At 34.3% G+C, this 19,772-nt stretch overlaps 5 protein-coding genes across 8 annotated transcripts; 2 read left to right on the plus strand and 3 right to left on the minus strand.

Annotated features, from left to right (window-relative positions):
• Window positions 1-2,027: 2,027 nt before the first annotated feature.
• LOC111304383 (uncharacterized) lies at window positions 2,028-3,248 on the minus strand. Its single transcript, XM_022900934.2, has one exon. The coding sequence runs from the start codon at window positions 2,783-2,785 to the stop codon at window positions 2,219-2,221; it is 567 nt and encodes a 188-aa protein (XP_022756669.2). The 5' UTR covers window positions 2,786-3,248; the 3' UTR covers window positions 2,028-2,218.
• Window positions 3,249-5,357: 2,109 nt separating this feature from the next.
• LOC111303827 (FAM210B-like protein) lies at window positions 5,358-7,238 on the plus strand. Its single transcript, XM_022900283.2, has 3 exons — window positions 5,358-5,689; window positions 6,566-6,745; window positions 6,831-7,238. The coding sequence occupies exons 1-3, from the start codon at window positions 5,465-5,467 to the stop codon at window positions 6,987-6,989; spliced, it is 564 nt and encodes a 187-aa protein (XP_022756018.2). The 5' UTR covers window positions 5,358-5,464; the 3' UTR covers window positions 6,990-7,238.
• On the minus strand, window positions 7,157-12,911 carry LOC111303826 (transcription factor E2FB-like). Of its 3 annotated transcripts, none has more exons than XM_022900282.2 (14): window positions 12,545-12,911; window positions 10,605-10,794; window positions 10,361-10,417; window positions 10,118-10,203; window positions 9,956-10,044; window positions 9,813-9,867; window positions 9,095-9,147; window positions 8,958-9,008; window positions 8,811-8,859; window positions 8,618-8,683; window positions 8,466-8,545; window positions 8,077-8,302; window positions 7,756-7,822; window positions 7,157-7,668 (listed from the first exon to the last, which is right to left on the minus strand). In XM_022900282.2, exons 1-14 carry the CDS (start codon window positions 12,752-12,754, stop codon window positions 7,538-7,540), a joined length of 1,410 nt encoding a protein of 469 aa, XP_022756017.2. In that variant the 5' UTR covers window positions 12,755-12,911; the 3' UTR covers window positions 7,157-7,537. The 3 variants fall into 3 exon arrangements, with proteins under 3 accessions (XP_022756017.2, XP_089598816.1, XP_089598817.1); XM_089742690.1 differs by lacking the exon at window positions 12,545-12,911 and adding an exon at window positions 11,364-11,467; XM_089742691.1 differs by lacking the exon at window positions 12,545-12,911 and adding an exon at window positions 11,107-11,129.
• A 684-nt stretch (window positions 12,912-13,595) lies between these two features.
• LOC111303829 (aspartyl/glutamyl-tRNA (Asn/Gln) amidotransferase subunit B) lies at window positions 13,596-15,496 on the minus strand. Of its 2 annotated transcripts, none has more exons than XM_022900285.2 (2): window positions 15,367-15,496; window positions 13,596-14,011 (listed from the first exon to the last, which is right to left on the minus strand). In XM_022900285.2, the coding sequence occupies exon 2, from the start codon at window positions 13,998-14,000 to the stop codon at window positions 13,764-13,766; it is 237 nt and encodes a 78-aa protein (XP_022756020.1). In that variant the 5' UTR covers window positions 14,001-14,011; window positions 15,367-15,496; the 3' UTR covers window positions 13,596-13,763. The 2 variants fall into 2 exon arrangements, with proteins under 2 accessions (XP_022756020.1, XP_022756021.1); XM_022900286.2 differs by having other exon boundaries at window positions 13,596-14,019; window positions 15,367-15,444.
• Window positions 15,497-15,551: 55 nt separating this feature from the next.
• LOC111303828 (uncharacterized) lies at window positions 15,552-17,901 on the plus strand. Its single transcript, XM_022900284.2, has 4 exons — window positions 15,552-15,767; window positions 15,853-15,975; window positions 16,190-16,408; window positions 17,314-17,901. Exons 1-4 carry the CDS (start codon window positions 15,606-15,608, stop codon window positions 17,737-17,739), a joined length of 930 nt encoding a protein of 309 aa, XP_022756019.2. The 5' UTR covers window positions 15,552-15,605; the 3' UTR covers window positions 17,740-17,901.
• Window positions 17,902-19,772: the final 1,871 nt, after the last annotated feature.

Here is a 19,772-nt window from a genome sequence, read left to right on the forward strand (position 1 = left end):
TATTTTTTTTTTAAAAAATTCACTAAAAAAAAGGCAAAATAACAAAAAGAACAAAAAAAATATTAAAACAATCACGGCTCGGCTAAGCCTTAACTACGGCTCAACTATACCATAAGAAATGGTTTGAAGAATGGCTCACAATCAGCTACTACATGTCACTACTACCACTATTCTTTTTGTTTTTTGCTTTTTCTTTTCTTCAACCTCAAAATTCAAATAAAAAATCTTGTACCTAAAATCTTACTCTTTGATTGTCGTCGTTCTACCGATGTAAGTTACAATAGAATCCTACACCCAAAACCTTACTCTTTCATCACCGTCACTCTATTGACGTAAGTCACAATCATTATTGCCTTCTTTGTTGCTTATTACGATTGATCTTAGATTGATAATGGATTGTCTATTGAGTTTCGAATATTCTAGGTTTTGGGTATTTCGTGGCTGATTGATTTTTGTAATAAGTATTTGGGCTATCAGCCACACCAATTTTAATGGTAGTTGGATTAGGTAGTTTGGTGAGTCGTAAGATTAGTCAATTTGGTGGTAATGGATTTTTAGCCAATGACTTTTGTTTTTGTCTGTGTTTTTTATTAGATTTTTTTTTATATTTTCTCTTTGCTTGAATGTACTGTGTTGATTATGGGAGAAGGTGGGTTATGGATTGGGGTTGTTAAAAGTTATGTTAGGAATAACAACCATGAGCAATGGAAAGCTTAGTGGCTGGGACTAAAGAATGAACTTTGTATTTTTCACTTTAATCCATTGGGTTTTACTTTGTATTTTTTTTCGTTTCTTTCTTAAACCAGGGTTTAAATAAGACAATAAAGATAAGATTTTAATTCAAAAAAACCTAAGCATCTTATACCCTATAATCTAAATTTTGAGTTTTAAAAAAAAGCACCTAAATTTCAAACATTTAATCCAATATTCCAAATTTCAAACACAAAACCTTATCACTTCATTCATCCATTTTTTATTCTTTTTATTTATTTTCAAAATAATGATAAAAGTAAAACTTAATAAATAAAATAATAAAATAAATTGATTAAGTTGAATACCCAAATAACCTACGATGAAATAAACTTAATAAATAAATAATAAAATAAATTAATTAGATCCAATGCCCAAATAACTCAAGATGAAATAAGGTGTTTATATGTTCAATCCATCATGTTTTCACTTTTAAAGTGAAATACCATAGATTAATCCATCATGTTTTCACTTTTAAGGTGAGATACCATAGATTTTAAATTATAAGTCTTAACCTTCATATTCCCTTACTTCTTTTTCAAGCTACATCGACCCAAGAAGAAAAAATCCTTTTTTATGGAAATACCATGAATTTTTCTAAATAAGAAAAGACATAAATTTTAAGATATAAAAACTTCAAATAAGTGATTTTAGATAATGAATCATCACTAGAAATTTAGTTTAATGATAATTGTATATATCTCTATTCAAATTCACAAGGTTTGAATATATCTCTTTTAATTTTATAATTAAAAAAATAAATGAGAGAAGAGATTCATTTATATCAATATAAATATTATAATTTTTTATTTTAGATCAAAACTAAATCAATAACATTTATATTTATAATGTACTTATGTTTAAACTTACGAAAATGTGAGATTTGAGTTCAATAGCTTGCCATATATTATTTTTATAAGAAAGAAACTAATATACATCAGCATATTGAGAAAAAAAATATCACTTTGTTTTCTTTATGCAAACGCAATTCCATTTTTCAAATGTTAGGTCAGCTAGTACTGATGCATTAAGTCAAATGCTCGGACCAAAAAATTTTTGGCTTTTTTTTTAAAATAAATAATTTGATGATAGTCCATATATATTGCATTATTTCATTCAAGATTCAGTACACACTCAATAAAATAAGATTTGTATTTTCCTTGAAACAATTAATGGAAAGGTTTTTTAGAAGCCACGGTATATACCTCGTAAGGTTCCAATGATCAATTACCAAAATTTTTTAACAATTAATAATTTTTTAATAAATTGCTTATTGATTAAACATAAACAAATTAAAATATATTATATCAATCATTATTATTGTAATTAATTATAGTTATATGCAAAAATCTTACTTATATAGCACCCTGACATTGACCAACTGCCATGCAGTTTCCCACGTGCGAATTCAATGTATTCATGTGACAAATCAAGATGTTCCTGCGCACACCTGCCAAAAGCTCTCTTGCTAGGATCTATGTTTCTGTCCATGAACAATACATACTTCCTGATCCTGTACCGTAACAATCTCCTTGGAGATAACCTGGTTCCAGATCTCCAAGAAAGCCTTGACAATAACATCGTGGTGGCGGGGGGAATTCAGCTCCAAAAAGCATTGAAGAAGCTCTTGAAGATCATGTTTCGAGTAGATTTGCCTTTCCATGATCATTTCAAGCATCGAATGTCGAAAATCTTGATATGGGTCGTTGGAATCCTTCACCATAGCGATGCTGTCGATGATTTTAGGGCAAGGGCTTAGCATAACTTTCGAGGGTCTTGGAAGATCAGGTTCAGATTCAGAGTTGAAAGTAGTGAAAGAGAAAGAAGTCGATGTCAAGTCATCATTTTCGATGGCTGAAAGGGCATTGTTTTTGTCGTAAGAGCTTGAGGAAGAGCATAGTTTAGGATTTTGAGGTGCAGATGTTTTGGATTTTAACTTTGGTACATGAACATCAGAAAGTTTTTGCCTGCCACAGCCACATCCGGCATTGGCTGTTAACAGGGTTTTCAATTGATTTTTCTTGCTGGAAGACATAAAGGAAAAAGAGAAAAAGAGAAAATTGACATAGATATGGATTTTAGTTTACAGGATTGAGTGGGATAGATTTGTTGGGGTAGAAACTAGAAAGCCAAGAAGAGGATTCTTGGTAGGAGTCTTTTTCAACATTTTTTTTTTTTAATTTTTAGTAGTGGCTAGATAGATAGATTTGAATGAGAGAAAGGTGACTTTGGGAAGGAGTCATATTCTGATCTTGGGAATTCTTTTTTAAAAATTTATTTGAGGTATTTGACTTAGCTCAGAGGAAATGTTGGGCATGTGAATTTGGGGATATTGATGGATTTGTGAATTTGGGGATAAAATTCACAAATTCAGAGCAAATCAAATACGAAAATGATGGATGATATTGATGAATGCTTTATTGATTAAAAAAAAAATCAAAACGACAAAACAAAAGAAAAAAGATAACACTACTAATCTCATAAAAAGTAATTAGCTTTAGGTCACTTGCACTTAATTCAAGTTAAAGATTGATATCTTAGGTTAAAAGACTTGGAATCTTGAGAAAAAAGAAAAACTATTCGCATGTATATTGAAATATAAAATTAAACAAACATCCGAACATTTGATTTAATGCTTAAAAGATTCTTGATTCTTTGAGTAATGAATTTCTTTCTCGAATAAATAAAAAATCTAAAAATGGATAGTCAATTCTAATCATATTTATAAACCAAAAATTAAAAAATAAAAATAAAAAGATTATATCAATTTGACCCTAACCTGCAGCTTCGATCAACATGAATTTCTCCCAACAACTTCTCAAATGCACTAGCAATCTTGTTGATTATATTCCTTTGAATAAACCTAAAGCAGGCTTTAACTGGAGACTTCACATCACCCCGAGCAAGGCAAAGAATGTGTTCCTTGGTAGTAGTAGCAGTGTTAGATTCAGGAGGTAATACCGCTGGCATTGGCCGCAAATAAACCCATGCTGCTTTCTTCACAAGCAAGTTGCTTATTGGAATGTCGTAAGCAGATTGAATCATTAACCCTTTTGAATAAGGATTGTTCTTCGACCCTTTGCTTGAAGGAATCAAATCTTTCAATGAAGTGTATGAAATAAGTGAGCCCGAATCCAACTCTGACGGAAGGTCTGTACAGTAATCAGATTGCTGCTGTATTTTGTTAGTTGCACAGGCAAGTCTCTTTGACTGAATAGTTTGGAAAGCCATAGAAAATTTCTCTTTTTTTTTAGGGTTAGTTTGAGAGTTGGAGAAAGATTGGAAGTTATGATTATATCTAGTTTGAGTTATTTTGAAGGAAAAAACAGTAGAATCTTCTAGGAATAAAGATTTAAATGATAGTTTATCTGTTGAGGATTAAAATTTTAGTTGGATTCAATTTGAACTTGTTTAAAAATGTAATCAGATAAAATATTTTGAGTCCTATTATATAACGCCACTTAAGAATATTATGAAAACTTGTGATAATTAATTAATTAATTAATTAATTAATAATTTGATATTTTCACTCCTCTCTATTAATTTAATTAATCAAGCTAAACTTTGAAGTCATTTTTTTTTCTTCGTTTAACTCTCTCTTAGTATGAAGTTAGTTCCAAAAAAAACCTTATACAAAAAAAATATATATATATATATAAATTTTATATTTAGTAAGCCATTAGGTTGATTTTGACTATGTTAATAACAATTAAGGAGGTGCGTGGTTCATGGCGTTTAGCACTAATTCTTTCTTGGTTTCAGCTTCAAACTAACCTTATCCTTTCCAGGGCTAGCTGTTCATCATTCTGCTAATTGGACAAAACCAGAAATAGGAGAATGGCCAAAACATCCTCCACCAGCAAGTAAATGTAGTTAAATATCCTTTGACAGAAGAAGAAGAAGAAGATAAAAATCCAAGATTTAAAGGTGATCAATTGAACCAAAGCTTGCTATCAAAATTATATGTATTCCCCACCTTTTGATATATCTCCTAAAGATAACTTTAAATCGACAATTTCACTGCTATATTTACTTGCTCTTCAATTCAGGGTATAATCAAGATTGAGTCAAATCAATGCAGTTTCAAATTCAAACATACTCAAATTCAATTGAATTTTGTTTTTCATGTTTGAGTTTGACTTGTTATATACTTGCATCAATTTGAGTTCAAATTAATAAAATCAATTAATATAATAATAAATTTAGGTTCAATTAATATAATAAAAAAATTTTAATGATTGAAGTATAATTAATTAACTATAATTTAAAATTAGATGAGATTCATTGTAATTTGTAAATTTTATATTTATAAGTGATAAATCTGTAAATAATTTTAATTATAATTACATAATTATAATATTATAATAAAAAAGGTGTATTTGATATGTTCTCATAATCGGTTCGGCCTGAACAGCATGCCTTGGGTTAGGTATTGTTTTTGTATCCTGAAATAAAGAATGGAAATTAAGACACGTAAGTCCACATCTGGCCTCAATTAGGCTGCCCTCTCTTTTGTATTGGTCAGTGGTCACCACTCACCAACTGAAAATAACTGAAAACTAGAGGGCCAATATTGTCACTCAGGAAACATTGAACTGCCTTTTCTGGAGTCTGAACTTAACCAGTTCGAGTTTATGTCTCTGGTTTTTCCCAGATTTTTTTCGTCTTAAACAAACTTTGATTGGATAGAGACTGTATGGTCAGCTAAACAACAATGGCAACAACAATTCTAACACTAACTTCTCTATCTTCCACTTCTTTCTTCAATACCCAAAACTACTCCAAGCTTCCCTACTCTCCAACTTCCATCAAACCCAAGTTGAAAAGCTTTAAAATTAAAGCTATCAAAGAAAAAACAGAAGAAATCGAAACCCCATCTTCATCTTCATCTGCAGATGAAGTTACAAAGAAGTATGGCCTTGAAGTTGGGCTATGGAAGGTACGTAGTTCTCTCTTTTCAATTAGTTAATTAACCTTTTTCTCTACTCCTTTATTCTTCTTCTTTAAGCATGTCCCTATGTTCATTAAAATGAAAAAAAAAAAAAAGTACGCATAAAGTATGAAATTGGTTGGTTGAAATAGCTTTATCTAGAACCCGGAGCATAGATAAGTAGGTTCATGCAGCAGATGACACCATCAAGTTTGGGTTTTAAATTTTAGCATACTTTAATTCTTTCTTTTTTTCCTCGTCCTGCAATCTTTCTTGTTTTCCTCGTACTGCAATCTTTTTTAAAAGAAAGCCCAATTGCACAAATTTAGCTTTGGTAGTAGAGAGTTTGACTTGGGATTGTAGAAATAATTGAATATTTATGCATTTGATTTTTGTTTTTTTTTTGGTTGGGTTAGTTAGAAGGAGTAACAGTAAGAAAACCCTTGGCCGTCTATCTAATTTTTCATAATAGTTTCTTTTCCTTCGATTTTGTCTTTCAATATTAAGTAGAGACTGCTTCACTTGTATTAATTCACAACACAAAAATTAAGAGAAAAGAAAAAGAAGCAAACATGGGAATTTTGAATTAAATTGAAAAAGCTTTTTTATTTTTGGGGGGGGGGGGGGGGGGGGATTTTTTGTTTTATTTCTACATTTTGACATTGATAACATGACAAAGAACTAAAAGGAAATAATTGGTACTTGGCAAATTAATAGCTCAATGGTACTAAAATCGGGTTTGAAGCTGTGAATTTCGACTCTCAAGTTCAAACCCCAATTGTAATCGAAAAAAGATATGTTTCTGAATTTCTGTACTCATTTTGTTTGGGGTATGAGAAGCTAACTTGTGCCTATGATTCATGTAATTTGTGAATATATCTGAAGATATTCAGCTCAAAGGAAGAAGGTGAAGAACAGAAATCAAAGGGTGACCAAGCCAAGGAGCTGCTAGCCAAATATGGAGGAGCATACTTGGCAACCTCTATTACTCTTTCCTTGATATCCTTCTCCCTTTGTTATCTACTAATTAGTGCAGGCATTGATGTTCAAGCATTGCTGCAAAAGGTACAATAAAAAAAAATCCAAGAAAACATGTATAACTTGTGATGAAGGAAGGATTTTGGGACTAACCATTAGATGGAATTTCCAGGTGGGAATCTCAACTGATGCGACAGGAGAGAAAGTTGGGACCTTTGCTTTGGCATATGCTGCACACAAAGCTGCATCCCCTATAAGGTTTCCCCCAACTGTGGCTCTGACTCCCATTGTTGCTAGTTGGATAGGAAAGAAGGTTGAAAAAGATAATTAAAATTTGTGGGTACTTCGCAAGCTCAATACACTGTCTCGCATTTAGCGTACAAGTTGAACTTTTCTCTGGTGTTTCCCATTGAGATTTAGAGTTTTTCTTGTAGCTTCAGAAAAAGATTTTGGTTGATTTCAATGTACTTGAAATCGGGTTAATTGCCATGAATTGAATATCTCATGTAAGTTACAACATCTTTATTTCATAAAAATTTTCGCAGTACAGTAAAAACAAGGTACATTTGTTTGCCATTCATTACATGATGTCTATAAGATCCTATGCCAGTGAATCTAATGAGATGTGCTGGTGGATGCAATACAAAGCAACAGAGATGGGATAATATACAGGGAGTATTAACTCAGATCAAATATGACCTTATTTACTACAAGATCACGTGGATCATTTGTATTACTTAACTGTACAGTGACTGCTAGCTACTTTTCTTTAGTTCCTCCAACTTTGAGGAGCATCCAAGTAGCCAACTTTTGCCAACCTTCATGCCAATCTCCCAAGCATCAGGAATGCTAACACATGCAGACATGTAAATATGCCTTTCACCTCCCGGTTGAATCAGCTGAAGGCACTTCAGTGGCATTTGATGGAGGCGTTTGGGGACATGGCGTGCTAACGGCAGCCATGCCATAGTCCTCATGAAGTGTATCAAAGTCGTTCCATTCGACCCCAGCTACGGTTGAAGAGTTATGGAATGCAAAATATTGAGTAAGAGTAAATAATTAACATTAATCTGAGTACACGTCTCAGTAGAGGATACGTTCAGTCCGCCACATGTCAGTGATGCTAACACTAAGATCTGATAAAAGCCAATAATCGGCGTCACTCTGCATAAAGAAATCGGGAAATGATTACTCATTAACGATTTATCAAAAAAGCATACGACCTAAAAGCTTCATCATGAGTATTTTGAAATGGTCAATCAAATCCTGTTTTCAACAAAAAGAATGGAATATGTCATTGGAAAGCAAACCCCCCTTTAGTAAACAATCAACGCACTCATAGGTTTAAGGTCAAAAGACAAAGGTTTTTGTTTTTCTAAAAGCAGCAATATCCCGTACAGTAAAAGAGTTGAACTTACATCAACTTCTGAGGGAACAATCTTCATGATCCCACTCACAAAGTCCTGTGAGACATTAAGATCTGAGCACATTCCATTAATGTCTTGACCCTGCATTTCAATCTCCTTTCCTCTGCTCTCCTCCGTTACCATTGTTGTTGCTGGGTTCTCATTCAAGCCTGAAGTTGATGGAAAGTTTGCTGGTGGATCTACACCTTGTATCTCTTCAAATTTCTCCTCAAATTGACTAGAATAGCACAGAGACAGAGAGAGGAATCATCAGGAAAGTTGACCACTTTAGTGCTCAGATGGACATTTGTCCTTAGCACAAAGGTTTTGTCATGCCATAGAAAAAAAATTAAAATTGCATGTAAGGATACTAAACTTTAACCAATAAGAAGCAGTGGTACCTGACAAGGTAAACATCTATTGGACCCATTGAGCTTCTGAGGACAATCCTGAATCTCCTCTGGGGGTAGTCAACAGCCAGCTAAAAAATGAAAATGATGAGTGAGCATAAAAACATAAACCACATTTTAATTCTTCAAGCCTTTGACACTACCTCATCAGGATCGGGGACTTCCAGAGTGGTTCCATGTGGAGCTTTAATAGCTATCAGTGTTTCATTCTAAACAAGGCAATAGAACACATAGTTAACAACAGAAAGTAGAAAGCATACCTAGCATTAGCAATGCCGGGGACCTTATGTTTACCAACTCAAAAACATTAATAAAAAATTTGAGCAATGAATAAACCTGGAAGCAGGGTAAGCTCTTGATATCTTCCTCGGTGACAAAAAGCCACCTGAGATGGCAAAAGATGAAATGAGTTAAGTTGCTCTGCTGAAATCATGGAAAAAGTCTAAAAGTAATAATATCTTGAGTGGTTAAGTGAAGATTTACTTTTGATTATTTTCATCTTCACTGAGGTCTCTTAATCTTTCTTGCATTTCTCTGTACAATAAAGAAACATCAGCAACAATTCAGCGAATGAAATCAATTTAACTGAGATACAATAGCAGAGGCCATTGCAGCTTAACCTTATTTGTTCATCTAATCTGCGTTCCTCAAAAGAAAGGTTCTCAACCTCTGCCTGCAAGGAATATTACTACATAAGAAGTTTTCATTACAACCTCAGATGATAAGAAACAGAAAAGGAGTTTGATCCATCATTTCCAAATATTGTATTTATTAGTGATAAAATTAACTGAACATGACTCAAACAAGCTTTATCATAAGTGCTAGAGCATTAAATAACAGGTCACCGTAACTTTCAAGCTAAAATTAGAGGCCAAGAAAGAGAGAGGTACAAAACTGCCAATGTGAAGTAGTGATAAAGATGTCATGGCTTTTGACAGAAGTCTGGATCTGAAATAAAAGCTGGAAATAACTTTTCCACTAGCCTCAGCCAGAAGGTTGAGGAGGCATTGATGGATCCACCATTATACTGCATATTCGTTTCACTAGAAATGATTGATAGTGTCTTTTCAAATTTCAACTGAAGAGGCACTTTCATCATTTGAGATGGAAATACAAGACATTGAATTTGACACAATCAAAAACAGCAACAAATCAAAAAAGAGGTCAGCAAAAAATGAAAAAGTACATAAGCATGCACCACAAAGAAGAAAAGACAGTAAAATTGGATTAATATTCCAGTAAATACAAATACTAAACAACAAACCATAACAGCTGAAGCATAATCCATCAAGGATTTGCATGTCATTAACAATTAGTCAACAATTTCATGAATCATACCTGCAAAGTAGCAACGTTCTCATCAACTTCCCCTGAACTTGAGACATCAAGCCCCCTGATATTAATTAAAAGATTGAGTGTTTTCTTAAGTAGGAAACCTATAAATGCCAACAAAGTTTAGAGATATAAGATATGGGTCATACTTCCACTGAATTCTGTTCTTGAGTTTCTTTTCTATGAGACCAATTCCTTCAAGGACATTAGTTATGTCATATATCCTCCTCTTTTGCACCTGTAGGAACAGAAAACCATCAAGAAATGGAATTGTATGACCTGGTTGTTTGACCAAATAATGCAAAAGTTACCTCTAAGGTATCAGCAGCTTTATTTAAATCCAGAATACCATCTTCAGCTTGTTTAATCAAATTGATGAATTTCTTAGTCAAAAGCCCTGAGTTAAATTCAAAGGCCATTATGTCAGTCTTAAGATTCATTCACTCAATTCCATAAGCAGTGTGAAATGATGCGAACAATAATTTAGCCAATTAACTTCTTTTAGAATCATCTGAAAGTAAACACCAACAAAATATTTAAGGGAAAAAAACTACCTAAGGAGCTGTCATAACGACAGGGACCTGCAGGAGTGAGATTATTGCCAGGAGAACCTGCAAATTTTCAAAAGTTTTCTCATTATCTACATCAACTTTTATTCCTTTAGCTTCAGTAGAACCAGGTCAAAAGATGATTTTGCAAGTAAAAGTTGTGGGTCTACAATGATCTGTTCTAAGTGAGGTACACAGAAGAATCATAGACATCACCTTAGCCGTATAACTTGCATACAATACTACTCACCAAGATTTGAAGCAGGTGTTTGAGCACCAGATTTACTGCTTTTTGTTAGCCTTGATGTTTTTTGAGCCTTTCCCCCTTTTCCTGATACAGGTGTCTGAAGAGGACTGCTAACCACTTCAGTGTATCCTTGAGGCATTGCCCACTCACCAGACTCAACTTCTCGAACTGCTACATCACTCTTCCTCTTTAACTGGGCAATTAGAAACATGGGCAAATATATTTAGGCACAAAATTAATCAAGAAGAGAGAAACTTCAGGCTCCGTTCAAGAAAAAGCATCATATTGGATGATAAAAGTAAGTTGGTTGAAAAAATATAGAGGAAGTTTATTTACAAGAAGCTGAACCATGCACCTAGAAAGAAAGACTGGCATTTGCATTTGCTGATATTATCAAATCAGACTAGAACCCTAACAGCATTTCTCCATAAAAAAGATGGAGGAAAAGTGAATAAGGGGAAAAAAAGTGTATCTTTCAACCTAGTGCGGTAACAGTTTCTATTACCCAATTGGTAAGTTAAGATCAATATGCTCCAGACTAGCTCAGCCTTTTTATGTGAAACAGAAACCATCTACATTCTGCAAAACATCATGATGACTAAGTTGTTCATAACAAAAATAACACCAATAACTGAATCTATAGTGACCATCCAAACTCCAAGAGCACAACCACTAACTACAAACAAAAGCCGGTGCCTCCTAACAAGTGCCAAGGTTGAAAATTAATCACAAGTGAATTGAAGCAATACCAAATGAGATTACCTAAACTTTAAGAGAATTTTTGCAAGTCTATGTTTTCTTACAAACAGGCTGCACCAGCATCCTCAAAAGGACAACCTTTTAATTAGCTTAATGACATACTACCCTTATTCTATCCATGTTTTCTTGAAAATTTTGCTGGAATCCCCCAATCCTGATCCAGTCTGAAGAATGGTCTGGACTGTCAACAAATCTCAAAGACATTGGTAAAGCTCAAGCTTCAATCAAAACAAAAGTCAGTAAACATAGAAAAGAAGGTAAAGCACAATTATTAAAAAAAAAAAAAGTCAAACCAACTTGACAAGAAATTGTAACATGATGAATCTAATCATATCGTTGGGGATACTAAAAAGCTTAATATTAAAGCAAATATTCTATTGTTTAAACAAGTGAACTTCTAGAACTGTTAATCCTCACAACACATTGATCCAGATCAGCTTTACAGATTCATAAACAAAAAAGGCCAATAAATGAGATCAAGACAGGTTAAAGCAGGCTGTTTCTTGCCCAAGGGGCAAGTCTTCGCCAGCTTCTGCTTAAACTGGGTTTGCATGAAGCTGCACAACAAACTGCACCACTAAAAATAGTCCAGGCTAGAAAAATGTTGTGCTTAATTCTACCATGGAAAACATCATGGCCAGAAACAGTAGCCTGAAGACAGTCAAAGATAATTCTAATAACAAAAATCTCTGAATAAGCCAGGCATTGAATATCCAGCAGTAGCACTTTAGGCTTTAGATTAGAAGTTGATGTTTTAGCCTGTTTTGCCCTTTTATTTTGTTTTCTTATTTAGTCTTTGGCCTCGTTTTTCTTCCCGGATTCTTTAGTAAATCTCCTGACTTTTGTCTTTCTTATTTGGCTTAATAAAACAATAATTATTCAAATCAAACCAAAAATCAAATTAAGGCAATAATTAACCTAATAATAAACCAATTTCACCAAAACCCGCCATAATTCCCAATTACAAAACAACACAAAAACCCGATCAACTAAAAACCAAAATGAAGTTTCGACCACACAAAAATTTCCCATAAATTCTAATTCCAGCAACTAAGAACCAAAAATTCATAAAATTTACGCCCAAATCACAACCAAACCAGATCTCAACTACATCCCGTGATTAACAACAAAAATAAAAACCTTAAATTAAAAAACTTGAAAGGAAGGAGAAAAAAAAAACCTACGGGAGACTTAAAGACGATGGCTTCGGCATCTTGATCGGCGATGCGGCGAGGCTCAGTTGAAGCAAAGCGGTGATAGTCGCCTCCAGGAGCCATAAACGGCGGCTTCATAGAGAAAGGTGGCTGTCGTTTTAGTGGCTGTTGATTTTGCTGATCTTGCTGTTGCTGCTGCATGGATTGCTTTAACTGCTCCGGAGCTTGAGAACCCGACATCACATAATAACTTTAAATTAAATGAAAAACAAAAGAAAATGAAAGAATTTTGGGTTTCTTGGGGGTTTGTTTGAAGAATAGATAAGGAGGGAATGTAACGGAATTGTCTGGAAAGACAGTTTTTTGGTGGGAATTGAGGGTAGATCTGGTGTTTGGGAACAAGGAAAATGAAATTTATATTTTTAGTTTTTAATTTATCTTTTTATATTGTTTTTATTTGAGGAATTCCCGCCATTTTAACAAAAAGCCAAAATTAGATGGGACCCATATTTTATTAATAATAATTTTTTCCTTTTCTCATTTTTTATCAATTAGATATTTCAAGGCTTTGAAATTTTTTTAACTGCAATATTACCTGGAAAGAAAGGGTAAAAAAGTGACGTTTGGGATTGGTGGCTAAAATTTAAAAGAAATGGTAAATTTTATAGAAATTAAAAAAAAAAGAAGAAAAGAAAATGAGGTTCGAATCGGCGATTCGCGCCTTTTGCTACGGGCAACACAGTGGCGATTAGTTGGCGCGCATTAGCTCATCAACCTCAACCCTATCTGTCACTTTTCAGCTTCCCACGATCAGGTGCCACTTCGTTGGGGCACTGTTTGGTTTAGTTATCCACATGGAGCTGGATTTTGGGTTTGGGCTGATTTTTGGAAACAAAACAGGCCCTTTGAAATCATTTTATCTAAATATCTTTTTCCTTTTTCCCTTTAAATTAGAAGTACTATCATCTATCAGTTTTAAGGGATCGGATTTGCATGCAAGAATGTTGGACTCTTAGTTCTAGCAATGGAGGTTAAAATTCTTCAAGTAAAAAAACAAATACGTGATCATCAATACAAAGAGTTCAATGATGAAAGAACTTTTATTCAGGATCTTGTCCGTCTTGTAAACATAAATTGTTACAAGCAATTAACAACAGTAATATAATTCACATAGCTAGTGTATCCCTTCGACTTACCTTCTAATTCCAAGTTTAGTTTATAAGCTTATGATATGGCAAACTATTCCTCTCTACTTGAACAAATGGGCCAGATCTGGATCATCCAAGTCTACATCCAACCAACCATTCAAGCGCATGTACTCAATGTACTCATCCGGGGGTTTCACTGCACGAGGGTTTCTTGGTGTAAAACCACGAATCCTCTGTATATCCCTTGCAAGCCATCGTACATAAGCTTGGTCCAATGGTGGCACAATTTTCAAGAGAATCTGTTCTCGTTGTTCTTGCTTCGCAGGCTTGTTTCCCATGATAAGATAACCTGGTCAGCTTCAAAAAGAATCAGCCAGAAAGAACTTACAGTAAATTAGTAATCTATTAAAAGAGAGATATAACATATTTGTCTTGTATTTGATTATCAATTTCCAACAATGAATAAATGCATGTCCTCTCCGACCATGGGGATACAATAAATTTATAAAAGATGTACCTAAAGCTTTGTAGTGACTAGAATTAACAAGAGTTCTCTTGACCGAAACTTGGGTAAAAAACAAGACAAATGATATCAAGGAATTAACAAGAACAAAGCTAATGCACCAAATTGGTGATTTTATACATTTGAAATCATAAATTAACGCTCAGGCCAAAGAAGAATCCCTTGATTCTTCAAAAGCATACTGGTCATCTAACTAGCCTAGATAGGGCGTAAAATCTTGCAGATCTTTTGATCCTGAAATTCTGAGCGAAGAAGTTGTCAGTTGACATTCTTGGACTGTAAATGAAATTCAACTGACTGCAGGATTCAGACATACCTCTTCTTCCAGAGCATTCACACAAAGTAACACCATATTGCCACTATGCCTTTTGTTACATTAAAACAATACAAGTAATAACAAATCTCTTTGTCAACTAATCCTAAACTAACAGTGCAACAAATAACTTCCTTGAGGATCCTTCCCGCACTTTAATACACCCACAACCAAACTAGCATACCAAGAACTAATCTAAAAGTACACAGCATTAGCAGCTCTCTATCCCAAGCAATGTTGAACATAAAAGCTCATGCTCTTACTCAGATGACATATTGAACCCATTTTGCTAATTTGTCACTGAAAAGTTCCCAAAGTTTGTCATAACAAAAGGCATGTAAGTGAGGCCAAAAACAATGGCTGTAAATTAAGGAAGCTATGCTATCTTCATGAAAAATTTGAACTTTTTAAGCCTCTTCACATGCAAAACTAAAAGTTTACTTCCCAAACTAACTATGAAAGCAAAGAAGACAACTTGCTCAGGACTGCATCAAAATTCTAAACTCTCAATTTCTAACAGATAAAGCATCATCAACAGGCAGTGAAACTGAAAATAGCAAGCAAGACGTCAATCAGAAAACATGATCATATCACACCCCCCTGGTGTTTAAACTGGGTGAACAGCTAAGAACAAATCTAACATCTCAGATTCAGCTAAGCCCATCACTCAGCTTTCAACTCCTAGTAAAATGCCTCTAAATTGGCAATTTAAACATCATAATTAAAAATAATTCTGTAATCCCTGATGATAAGAACAAAAAATGGCTCAACAACCACGAAATTTGGAGTTTTCTAAATCAACCCAATAAATAAATTACAGTAAAGGAAAAAAAATTTTGAATTTTGGGGATTTGACGAGGGGACATACCGAAGGAGTTCAATAATCTCGGTTACAGCTACCGGGGAGATGAGATGAGCCAGAGATAGATGGAAAGACCAGGGCCACAACATCAACGAGCTTAAAAATCCTTTTTAAACGACATCGTTTTACATTGTTGCCCTTGGCCATCAACCCATAAAGTAAAAAGGCCTAAATGCCCTTGTAATTTGCTAACCCTTGGGTCAAAAATTGCCTGAGGAAGTGAATCAAAACTTGGTTCTGAAGACATGAAGAAGTATGGTTTACAGCTTAGGGTTCCACCGGCACAGCAGAAAAAACCGGCGACAAGACCGCCGCTCCCTCCTCCTCTTGGCTTCCGCGACGACGACGAAGATGACGTGGAGAGAGAGATTTCTCGGCAGGCTAGCAAGAACAAATCTCTCAAGGATGTAAAATTCACCTCGACGTTCTTTTTCCCCTTTGTTTGAGTTTTTTTATACATAATTTAACTGAAATTTATCTCTTTTCTTGAAGATAGAGGAGCAACATAAGAAAGCGTTAGAGGAAGATCCTTCAGTGTTTGATTATGATGGAGTTTACGATGAGATGAAAGAGAAGGTTGTTCGTCCCCTCGTTCAAGATCGCGAAGAACGAAAGGTAAATTTTTTTTAACAAATTTGAGGATTTTTTTGGTTTCTAGGATTGCTTGATTGCTATAAACTTAATTATTCCCTTTATCATTTGATTTTTTTTTCCTCTCATCAATCAGTATATATAATTCAGCAGACAAATTTATACAAATAATTGCTCAAAATATAAAGGAGGATTAATCATTAATGGAACTGATGAGAAAGCTGGTTATTTGGTGCAGCCGAAATATATTCATAATTTAATTAAAAAAGCAGAGCAACGACAGTGGGAGCAAGAGATAGTCTATGAGAGAAAGCTTGCGAAGGAGAGAAGTAAAGAGGATCACCTTTATGCAGACAAGGATAAGTTTGTGACCAGTGCCTACAAGAAAAAACTTGCTGAGCAGGCAAAATGGATGGAGGAGGAGCGCTTACGTCAACTTCGAGAGGAGAAAGATGATGTAAGTGTAACCTTTTCTTCAACTTCATGTGATGTTACTTTTCAATTCTTTGTTTACTTATTTGGTTCTTATTGTATATTGCTTCACTCATGATTGTCTGAATTGTTACCAATTTTGATTGTGTTTATCATTGTTGTTGTAGCTCCATATCTGTTGATTCATGTATACTACATTAAAAAATTGCTTTAGGTGTTTTCTGTATGCTTGAAATGGGCATATTTCTTGGAAGTAGTCTTTTTCTTGCTCCGAATATGTGACATGTGAATCATTCCCATTGCATTTTCTTATCTTTGCTTGCACTTATTTGAGCAATGTGATTGTTCTTTATTAACCCACTACAAAAGGGAAAAACCAATTTTGGTCTGTTGCCATGTTGCCCCCGTCGGCTAATTGAAGCTTCAAGACAGGTTTTTTGGCATCTTATTGTCATATTAGTTTTCAATGATGATCTATAAAAGGCTATGGTGGATTATCAATTGCTTGACACCCATTGATAAGATAAATAAAGGCTATGGTGGATTATCAATTGCTTGACACCCATCGATAAGATAAATAAATGCTGAAGTGATAAACTTTTTGCAACCTCATGTTACTCTAATAAGCATCCTACACAAGTGCCCTGCTATTATGAGAATTTCTGGTTTGGTTACTTATGCCTTAAATAAGGCAACAGATGTAGGTTCAATTTTGTTGCCTAGAGCTGGTCCTGTAATGGTGCAATTTTGGCTTTTCTAAGTTAATATCTTCCTTGGGAGTTTGTTTTCTCTCATACTTAGTTCATGTAGCATGTTACATATAAACCAAAATGTATCAATATGTATAGTGTGAGAATTGCGATATGTACCTGATCCATGCTTTACCTTACCTGATCTTACCTGATGGATGGTCATTTAATTGTTTTAAAGGTTACCAAGAAGAGTGATTTGAGTGATTTTTACTTCAACCTTGGTAAAAATGTTGCTTTTGGGGCAAATGAGGCTGGGCCAAGGAAGCCAGAAATGCATACTGAATTGAGGAAACCTGAGATGAAAGATGAGAAAGAGATAGATGTATTCAACAGAGTTCAGCCGTTGCCAGACTCAAATGTGCCTGATTCTTCTGGTGTGACTGATCGGACTCGGGATGAAACAAGTTCTCAAGAAAACTATGAGTCCCAAGATTCGAGGTTGATCACTGATGATATACTTCCAGACACTGCAGCGCAAGAGACCTCTTCAGCGAAACAACCATCAGTTGATCAACTAAAGAGTCACCACCATAAAAGAGGTGAAGATGCAGTTGCGGCAGCTAGAGAACGTTTTCTGGCACGCAAGAGGGCAAAACAGCAATGATTGGTTACCTCTCTCCCAAGAGGGATTTACAATGGGGGGAGACTGTAATCTTAAAAGACTTTTTCTTTTCTTTTTTTTGGTTGTCGTATATTTATGAATCTATAAACAAGTTTTATTGTCTTGTAGTTGTCATTTATAGTAGTTTCCTACTTTTCTATTGAATCAGCTAAGTAATGCATTTATTTTTTCACCATCAACAATCATTCTCTTTCCCTTCTTTTATACATTTTGTTTTGTCAATTACATGTTGGGATTGAAATGTGAAATCATGGAGATGGAGAAGAGGAGATTCTCTTTCTTTACAACTTCTGATCACATGAAAATAAACTTCGAACAGCAAAATAAAATAGAGGGAAGGGTGGGGAGGAGAGTGTGGGTAAGAGGATGAATGAAGATGATACGTTTCAACTGATTTTGAGTGAGTGAGTGTTCATTGTAGCAGATGTGTGGATAGAGCTCTCTCTGCATACTTTTCATCACACAGCTTTTTGCAAGCATCACAACCATGGATTCTCCAACGTAACGAATGAACAAAATACCTAAATATTTCATCAAACTGTTCTCTTGTACATTAGTGCGTAAATAGCATCTAAGTGGATTTTGATACATTCTGGTTTATATATACACACTCAATTTTAAAAATAAATTTTAGATGAGTGTCTTGGTATAACAACTATGATTTACATGAAGTTAGTTGCGAGAAGAACCAAGCTAGTTGTATTAAAGACTTGTTCCAACTATACCAAACCTCCATAAGTATTACTCCAAGGATGCGTAAGCAGGTGACGTGATCAACAGATTCTCAAACATCACAACCATGAAGATGATACGTTTCAACTGATGAATGAAGATGATACATTTCAACTGAGTGTGGGTAAGAGGATGAATGAAGATGAATGAAATTGATATAACTGTGGAAGAAACTAGATCAACTTCTTTTAGAATCAGCAAAACCTAGCTTTTATAAAGTATTGAAAACGAAACTAGATTTAATTCTCCCTACTCAAAATCCTTTACCATTTTTAAGCATTTGTCAAGGCTTAAATCTTACCGTTGAAAAACTTCCTATGATTTCATTGGTATGGCCCATGATCTTTATTAGTTGCACCAACTTGTATATATTGACAAAAGTTTACAGTTGAAAACACGTTGCTGGAAGGAGCCCGGAATTGGTCTTTGGCCATGGGGTACTCCAGGAATGAGCAAACTTTCTGACCTACTTGACCCCAAAGAGCATTAAAAACTTGATTTACCCGATTTTTACTGTTTAATTTAACCTTAGAGAACGTGATTTGAGTTACTCAATGTCTGCTGCCATGGAACAGGATCCAAAAAATGTGCCGCTAGACAATAAACTAATACTTAAATTACTATCCAAAAAATGAACGTATTCTTTTGTCGAAATCAAGGTTTCACCACCGCCAAATAAGAAAAAAAAATCGAAAATGATTCACTGGATCGAAGAAAGTTGCTGAAGCTTATGCTGTTTCCAATGACATAGGACTACTGTCAAACAACTCTAGAATTTTCTTTTATGCAAAAAATTTGCCATTTGGAAATAGAAAAAACAATTATAAATATTAAAATTTAAATCACAGACCCATTAAATATATATTTTTAAGAACTATATGAATCATTTTAACTAAATTTTGGTTCAAACAACAACAGAATTTGATTACAATTGCTAGCATTAATTTTTTTAGCTCGCTGGAGTAGGCACCATTTAGTGGCTTTCTTTCCCTTTCTTTCTATTATAGTTAAATTTAATCCACCAAAATTTTACTCCTTTACAAATTAAAGTTACAATCAAGACTAAAATTCAACGAAGCTCAATAATGGGCAAGTTCTCTTTTCAAAAAAAAAAAAAAAGCCCAACTTGCAGCTAAAAATTAAAGACATATGTTAAAGTGAAACCACAAATCTCGACTCCATGGACCATGTATGTATTGAATCTCGAACCCTTAGATTTTCAACAAATTTCGTGGTCATCTTAGCTCAATCAACAAAAGAACCAAAAAGACTGAATATCAATA

Source organism: Durio zibethinus, chromosome 13 (assembly GCF_047325235.1).
Source record: "Durio zibethinus cultivar Kanyao isolate XHJ-2024 chromosome 13, ASM4732523v1, whole genome shotgun sequence".
Lineage (NCBI taxonomy): Eukaryota > Viridiplantae > Streptophyta > Magnoliopsida > Malvales > Malvaceae > Durio > Durio zibethinus.